At 32.9% G+C, this 9,081-nt stretch overlaps 1 protein-coding gene across 5 annotated transcripts in view; it reads right to left on the bottom strand.

Annotated features, from left to right (window-relative positions):
- Window positions 1–1,203: 1,203 nt before the first annotated feature.
- Window positions 1,204–9,081, bottom strand: part of LOC114107345 (protein enabled homolog) — a 152,140-nt gene continuing 144,262 nt past the window's right edge. For all 5 annotated transcript variants that reach the window (XM_071600026.1, XM_071600022.1, XM_071600024.1 and 2 more), the window contains 3 exons: window positions 7,870–7,948; window positions 6,090–6,147; window positions 1,204–5,248 (listed from right to left, as the gene is read on the bottom strand). In XM_071600026.1, coding sequence (XP_071456127.1) covers window positions 5,211–5,248; window positions 6,090–6,147; window positions 7,870–7,948 — 175 coding nt within the window. In that variant the 3' untranslated portion in view covers window positions 1,204–5,210. The remainder of the gene's footprint in view (window positions 5,249–6,089; window positions 6,148–7,869; window positions 7,949–9,081) is intronic.

Here is a 9,081-nt window from a genome sequence, read left to right as displayed (position 1 = left end):
GATTATTCAATATGTTTCAAAAAAAAAAAAAAAGAAAGAAAGAAAAAAAAACTAGGGTGCCACTCAGTGACTTATCCTTGGTTCAAACATTAGGCTAAGGTTTCAGTGTTTATTTTGCATGTTTACAGCAAGAACTCAAGGCCTATGATGTGCCTTCTGTGATCCCAACCATTGAGTTTAGAAAGTTTTTGTGCAACAGAAATGTAATAATTGAAAAGTAATCTTTTCCTTTCCATGTTTTTCACATGTATCAATATCAGTTCCTTCAGATGTCAACAGAAATAACCAATAAGGGATGGGAACATAGCTCAGTTGGTAGAGTGATTGCCTCCCATGTACATGGCCCTGGTTTCAATCACCATGCACCACTAAAAAAAGAAAGAACCAATAAATGTGGCAAATTCTTAAAACTAGCTAAGTCATCATGACCCAGTCATTTTATTACCCTTTCACAATGTCTGTTACTTATAAATGATTTAGGAAGACATGTAAGTTTACATAGTTCATACTTCAGCAGTTTTCAAATTTTCTATTTCCAAAGGGCTCATTTTTCCTCTTTCAAGGCTTGACCTTTAATGTTCCACTGATGGTGACTATTACCAAACTAGATTTACTGCAGAATCTTTGCTTTCTTTTTTTTTTAAGTCAATTTTATACTATAAAATTTGGAGCTTTTATTTTTTCCAATGCTGTATTAAAAAAAAAATCTCTTTACATCTCAAAAATTATGAGATCACAGGGAGTAAACAAAATTTGCATTACAGACTACACACAATGCTTGGCTTAAATAAATGGCTTTTCCTGAGAGGTTGAGCCTCTTAATCAAAAAAAAAAAAAAAAAAAAAAAAAACAACAACAACAACAACAACAAAAAAAACTTCTTAAAAGTAAATGTCCTCTGTCTTTATGTAATCAAAGGAACCTAGAAAATTTTTGTTCACTTAGTCACAGAGATTTCTTATAAATATATCAAGTTTTGACATCAAACATGTCTAACTTATAAATAATAAATGGCTTCGGTGAAGAGTCAGAGGTATTAAATATCAGTAATTTCAATATACTTTTAGGATCCTTTTCTCATTTCTCAGAGCTTTAAGGGGATGCACAGATACTAACTAATCTATTAAAAACAAAATGGTACAACTAGGATCAGATTTGGACTTTGGAAGTCAATGCTGGAGTAAATTTCTTTTGTAAAGTGAATTTGTTTGTTTCTTTTTTTTTTTAATAGCTGCACAAAGGAATTAGGACAGCACATAGTAGAATTTAAGGGTAATGAGGCTATAAAGTTATGATAGCCATAGAATGAATTAAAGAGCTCCTTTAGCAAACCTTTGTAAACCGTGTTTCATAGAAAGGCCAATTCTTCCCAATGGCACTGTTATATATAAAACTTAGGAGACAAAAAAACTGCAACTAGGCAAATTTAAAAGGTTAGCACGTGTTGCTTAATTTTTGAATGTAAAGTTAATTTAGTTTATAGAAAACATTCTTACACAAAAAGAAGCACAAACTTGAGATGGGACCGAGAGAAAAATGGTATTTTTAAAACAGTGGGCTCCCTAATGATTACAAATGTAAATGAATAATAGGAACGTGCAGTCCACAAAAGAGGAGAAGATAACAGGGGCATGGGGGGAAGGTGGGAAACGACTGGGGTCTGATAAAAGGGCAACTTTCTAGTGAAGACATAATTTTAAAATGGAACTCAAAATTAATACTTATTATAATAGACAAAATTACTGCTGGTTATATATGCAAAACTAGTTTGAGAAACCAGCATATAGAATAAACAATACAGATATAGATTTTACTACATTTAAAATTACTTAATAATGCCCTTTACCAATGTCTTTTAACTTGCAAATGACACAAAGAAAAAATTTTAATGTACAAATGAATCAAAGTATCTGCCCACAATGTTGAACATGGAGTAGAACCAAACATTTATAACCTCAACTGTGACACTGTCAAATTGTACTGAGAAAATAAGACAAATAGGGACACCCAACAGTTATTTCAAACAAAAAGTAAATACATTGTCATACATTCCCTTTGTATTCATTATTTAGTATTTCTGACTTTTATGAAATCTTCAAACAACAATAACATACAGAAATAGTGATATGTAAACTTTAAGTAGTGAAATCTTGGACTCTTAGGTTTTTGTTTTTTTTTTCCTTTTTTACATTCAGGGTAACTTATATTTTAGAACTAACAAATTATTTCAGAAGATCATCTAACTGTCACAAACGAGCAACATGTATGTACTGCAATTTTATTTCAATCGCACAAAATGAAGTTAGCACGTAGGAAATTTAAATGAAACAGTTATGGTAAAAACAGCAGAGAACTGAAAAAATCTAAAAAGGAAGTACACCTAGAGCATGAAAAATCAACATTCATTAGTGTTTCATCTTCAGTTTTGATTGACATTGATGCTTGCAAATTTTTAAACAAACTTTTAAATCACGATGACTATTCTGAAGAGATTTCAGCACCAGCACTAAGATTTGTACATTCAGTTTGTTTGCAATTGACTTGTTAGCCATTTACATAGTGTATAGTACAGATTTGTCACAGGTCAGATCACAGTGTTGAGGAAAGCAGTACCTTCCTGTAATTAGAAGGGATCCCTAAACTGTACTCAGCTTAAGACATCCAATGTATAAGAGCACAAAACCCATCATAACAATGTGGTTCCAAGGACATAGTTTTGATTAGGAAAATACCTTAAGCTTCTGTTTCCCATTTTAATTACTGAAATCTCTAACAACAACAGAACTGTCATATATGACAGCAAAAGTGTAGAGTAGTTCAAACGTCTTGGAAGGAACACATTTAGCAGTCTGGGATAATGCACAATGATGGAGAATATAGCATGATTCAACACTGGTTCTTTTTTGTCATTTTACACAGACATCATGTTAATATTAGACCAAGGCACAAAACGTTTAGTGCATAAACCAGTTTCTTTTAAGATTTAGCATTTTATTTTAGTTTTTTAATCTTACTTTGGACCACTTGTACTCAGTACTCTACCCACTATAGACTATTTAACTTACCCAACAAAATCAAAAGTGATTTCTGACCAGATTTAATAGGGGACATAAACATTTATATTATCAAAGTGTCTAAAAGAACAATAATAAAGATGAAAATGCCTCCTATTTCCTTTAGAGAATAGTAATTTATAAGCTTGCTGCATCTTTAATGCCTTTACTACTATCACATGACAATGAATACTTGATAGAAAAAAGACCTGTTTACTCTTGAATTATGATAGCTCACCCATCACAATTTAATCTAAAAATGAAGTTTCTACAGAAATAGAAACTATTTTAACAAGGAAAAAATTCCCTCAAACTTTTTTGTAGTGGTAACAACTGCAAATCTGCAGAGTGTAGAAAATTATGCTATCAATAAGCTTTGTCTTAGAACTGAGATGTACAAAATCTAGAAAGCAGATGAAGGTGGATTATTTCTTCCGAATTTTAGTGTAAGATTTGATTATAAGAGAATTAAAAGCAATTATGGCACATAACAACTCAAGCATAAGATGGAGAGCCTGGAGAATGGTTGATTTCCTAAATTTTCCAGAAATCTGTAATTGTAACATATAGGATTTCTGCCCTATTTTAATCTTACCAGTTTCAAAGAGAAGGGAGTGGATCACACACACACACTGCACGCAAGCGCACACCCACCCACACCCAACACAGGGTGATAATAAAGTATCTTACTCCTTCCCACCACCGAAGTCTCACTTTGTTAAAAAAGAAAACTGCAGAACTCTTCAATGGTTTCCCTTTAGCTAATGGTTTCTGTGACCTTAATTGCTGCCATCATTGTTATTTCTTGTATTTCAACATAACAAAATTCAAAGGCAGCTGCATCATCAGGATCATGTACCTGAACACCTGTATCACTGCAGGGGTACCTAGGTATTAATAACTGCCAAATTCAGTGATCAAACTCTTTGAGTTCCACAATAAGATTTAATTAATGTGAAACTCAGTATCATGTTTCAGACCATTGAAATTACCGGTTAAAATACAAATAGCTGAAGACATGATGTAAAAGGTTAAGTACTTGGTTTTGTTAACATATTTACCAATTAAAGTCACAAAATATTCCTCATTATTATTCATGCAGGTAATTGAGAAAAAAGATAGTGCAGAAATTAACTTCAAATAAAAAATTATTCCTTCCCTTCCTCCCATTTCCCTATATTCTACAAAATGTTTTCCCTGGGACTCAGCCTTGAAAAGGCCACTACATATTAGTGTGACATGCATTACTGTTTGCAATTAAAAAAGCTAACATTGTGGTGACTGTAAGTACATTATAAAAATGTCCACATGCATAAATCTAAAAAAGGTTGAAAACCTACAGTAAATCTACAGTATATTGTTTTACATTTGACCACTGGTTTGTGTTATGTAGAAGTCATAGATTTGGTAAAGCATTGTAACAATTTAGGAAGGCATCTAAATCTTTAAATTCTGGATGAATTTTATGTTTTAAACTACAAAATTGCATGAAGGCTAACTTGAGAGACTTCCTATCATTCTAAAATTCCTCAAGCTGGACCAATCATTTTTAGGACACTTTCTGACAAATATCACCCTTTGAAAGCAAATATAATTTCATTTGTTCCAGTTTATGATCTTAACCTACACAGGGCTGATCTCATTATTCATGGAATATCAAATATGATAGGAAGACAAACCTGAGAAACATTTACAATACAATAGCAGAACTTGCTAAATTCTTCATCAGCACTCTCTAGGGGGCGAAAAAAAACTTCATAAGCCTTTCTCTTCTTTATTTTAGCAATGTGGAAAATGTGCAGTTTTATCTCAACATGAAAATATTTCAATGCATGGTGATCTTGCCTGACGAGCTTAGTATTTTCTGCATAACCGTTAACAGGAACTCATATACGACTCTCTTCCATCCTGTGGTAAAGGTCAGAAAAAAGCAGCAAACTGGGAGGGAAATAACTGATCGCCAGTCATAATATCTGAAGGCTTTCAGAGGATGTCGGTTTCTCCCTCCTTCTGACTGGTTGTCTCCATTTTCTTCTTATAGCTCATAAAATCATTGTGGGGTTGGGGGGAGGGGGAGGGAAAAGTAGGGGGATTCTAGGAAATTTTTCTTTTTCTCTCCAGATTAAAAAGTTCTGTATCTCTCCTTAGTTTGCTTCTCTATGCAGTATTTGACTTGCTCAGTTCCTGCCTGATTGCTGGAAAGAAAAAGGATTGAAAGTAAATACACACAATATCTTTATTTCATTTTTACATGGTGCTGAGGATCAAACCCAGTGCCTCACACGTGCTAGGCGAGTGTTCTACCACTGAGCCACAACCCCAGCCTGAGTTACTAATTCTTAAGAAATTTTAAGGATTGTATTCAAGTACACTGATTTTTTTTTTTTGGGGGGGGGGGGGTACTAGGTGTTGAACCCAGGGGCATTTAATCAGCGAGCCACATCTCCCCAGCCCTATTTTGTATTTTATTTAGAGACAGGGTCTCACTGAGTTGCTTAGGGCCTCACTAAGTTGCTGAGGCTGGCTCTGAACTCCAGAGATCCGTCCTGCCTCAGCCTCCTGAGCTGTTGGGATTACAGGCATGCAGCACTGTGCTTGTCAATACATTGATTTTTGCAGCTTTCATTATCTAGATCTTTGTCTTATTATAAAGATGATTCTAATTCTTAAAGTGTATACATTTATTTATTTCCCTTTTTGTATACAAAAAAGAAACCAAAAACCCAATTCTGTGGGCTCAACATCAAGAGGACAGTGGGATACATGAGTAGAAGTAACCTAAAGAAAAAATTTTCCCATCCAGTTTTTCAAATAACAGACAACATTTGCAACTAAGGATCTTGTTTATCCTTATTTTTAGAAATAATTTCCATTATAAGCTGGAGAGCTCCTCCTGACATCCTAAGCCAAACAAAGAGCTGGATACTATGATAAAGTTATTATCTTTAAGTAATAAAAATTTTCTTTATTTGCATTTTCTTAAACACAGCTCTTCTTAATATTTTAAAGAGGTAGCAAATTTACTCAGAGACTTACCATCAATGAGCTCTTCTTTTAGCTTTGTTAATTCTTTTCTCATTTCATCTAAAATGTCCTAAAATATTAGAGAAAAACACCAGGTTGGGGGAGAGAAATTACTACTAAAAGGTTTCTTATTCATATAAAATCTTAAGAATGTTAAAAAATGGGATGAGCCATTTTTTGTTTCCAGAGTCCAACTTTGGTAAATTTTGTTTTAATATTTCTCCTTTCCCAATCTTTGCTTATTCTAGCCTAGCAAGATATGAAATAGAATGCTTTCTAAAACTAAAATAACTATTTTGTTATCCAGTGAAAAGTATGATTCAAATAGTTTTTAGAAAAGACAACAGTCCTCTGGTAGAAGTCTGAAAGATAATATATAAAAGAAGTTTCAAGGAGGAGGATGTTACTGGACAATCGGCTCTTGGCAAATATTGATTACCTGGTGTTAAGTATGGGGATTTCTTAGGAATCACCATAGCTGCCAAGCAAGACTTCAAAGAATCTAGAATTCTTTTGGAGGGCATTTAGGATTTTTCAGGGGCTGGCTTAATGAAGCAGAGATAAAGATGGACAGAACCCTGCTGGACCCACACCATATAACACAGAAGGCACCAGCCACACATAGCTCCTGAGCACTTGAAAGTGGCTAGTTCAAATGATATGAATCAGAGTTCAAAGACTTAGTATGAATAAGATAATGTGAAATAACAATAGAATTTCAAATATATTAACAATATATTGAAATGAGCTTATTTCAAATACATCAGGTCAAGTAAAACATTAATTTCACCATTTTAAAAATATTACTAGAAAAACTTAAAATATGTATGTGGTCTACATTATATTTCTGTTTTAACAGGGATGTCCTGGATACTTCTTCAAGAACTGTGGATCTGAAGCTAAATTGGTGAAAAACAACTATCTTTGAAAGGATTAGTTTTAAATTATGTAACTTTAACATTGCATACTTTAGGAAAAATTAAACTGCTCTGTTAAGATTCATTAATGAAAAAATTTGTCAATTATAAAATAGCAATGAAACCGAGACACAATGGTTATTAATGTGAGCTAATAGATATACTTATTCAGATTAAACTTCAAATAATCCCTCAAATTCAATCTATTCCCTTTTTCTACTCCATTACTTCAGGTAATTTAAGAATTTACCATATGTTCAAACGTGTGCAAATGCTCAATGTTAAAGCATTTTCAAGAAATGAAAGACACACTTAATATAAAGCAAAACAAGGTCTTGATTATCAATGACCACATGCTTTTCTTTCAAATTACATAAAATTTAACATTTCAAATAGCTTTTCAGTCCAAAAATTAGGTTTATCTAAAAACATTATTTCATCTCTTAGAAATAAGACGTTAAAACTTGCAATCTCATCACCTGTTACTCCTTCCTGAGTATATAGGTATTAAATATAGTGCACTATGTATTCAAAGTATAAACAATATCTTTTTCTTTTAAAAAACTGAGATAACTGCACACATTTGTTTTGTTACCTGTATACTCTCACAATACTTTGCATAAATTCCTTGACATGAAATTGCTAGAGTCAATGGCTTTTGAGTTGCTTCCCCAAAGTGCCTCTTAAAAAGCAGAAGTATACGAGAGTGCTTATCTCCTCACATTCTTACCAAACTGAGATTTGTTGAGCCCATTTTCCCCAAAATGGTAAGGGGAAGTAGAAGCCCATGATTTTCTTACAATTGCACACAATGCACTTACACATACAAGGTATCTTTTAAAAAGAAACCAGTCCAAGTAAAGGAAAGCACCCACCTGCTTCAGTCTGTCATAGTCGAGTCCTTCTGTCTGGACTCCATTGGCACTGGGCTGTGACGAGGGTGTGGATTTTGGTCTGTACAAATGTAATTTCCAGGATAGGTTAAACCACACTTATGATTCTATGAGCTCATAAATAATTGTAACTTTACCAACCCAACACCAGATTTAAACACATTTCTTAAATAAAACACATTTTGTTAAAAAGTTAAGTGTCAAAATCATGGGACTGATTAGAATAGAAAACCAATATTTTTTACTTTTTTACATTAATCAATAAAAAGAAAAATACAAAAACTTGAATATTTACTGTAATACACATCTGTTTACAAATTCTATGCCTCAGTTTGCAGGAAGAAAACATTTTAGTAAGCATGATTTCTTTGTATCTTTTTTTTTTTTTTTTTTTTTTTGTGGTGCTGGGGATTGAACCTGTGGCTTTGTGCATGCAAAGCAAGCACTCTACCAACTGAGCTATATTCCCCAGCCCTCACTTTATTCCATTTCTAGCATTAAAACAAACAAGAATGTTGAAAGAATGATAATAAGATTAGCAGTACATTCATATCTAATTGGCTATGTGGCTATTTCCCTATAAGGTTTTTATAGAGACATCAATTTGAATGCTGTTTCAGACTAAATACTTCTAAAAACTTACATGGTTTAAAAAAAAAAAAACTCAACAAGGAAATGATAGAAGCTAATAATCAATAATAATTACACACTTAAAAAAACTTAAGCTTCTATTAAAAATTTTACATGACAAGTCTTAGAGATTAGGCATATTTTAAGCAAATGTTTCAACACCAAATAAATCAGTCATGCCTCCCTCTCCAATACTGGCAATAAGAGAAAAATTCTCAGTGGAAGACCTGAAGTTCTCCTTTATTTTCTGGTTTAGCACAGAAGTGGCCAATCTCTAAGAATCATAAGTCAATATAATTCGAGACCATTCATTAAACCACATGTATCTTCAATTTTGGAGAGTTCCAACATTAGAAATCTGAACTGAGACCCAATATGTATGACTTTTTCAATGTTATAATTTCATAATTCATAAAATATAATGCCCATAGGCATTGCTCATGAAAACAAAATACTGGGTTAATTTATTTTAATACCCAAACATAGTACTGCTTAAAATGTCATTATGAACAGGTATTAGGTATCTGCTTATATGAACAAAGGAAAATAATAACTTTCTGATAA

The sequence above is a fragment of the Marmota flaviventris genome, chromosome 12 (assembly GCF_047511675.1).
Source record: "Marmota flaviventris isolate mMarFla1 chromosome 12, mMarFla1.hap1, whole genome shotgun sequence".
Taxonomy (NCBI): domain Eukaryota; kingdom Metazoa; phylum Chordata; class Mammalia; order Rodentia; family Sciuridae; genus Marmota; species Marmota flaviventris.
Note: the sequence above shows the minus strand (reverse complement) of the source record. Positions and strands in the feature narration are given on the sequence as shown.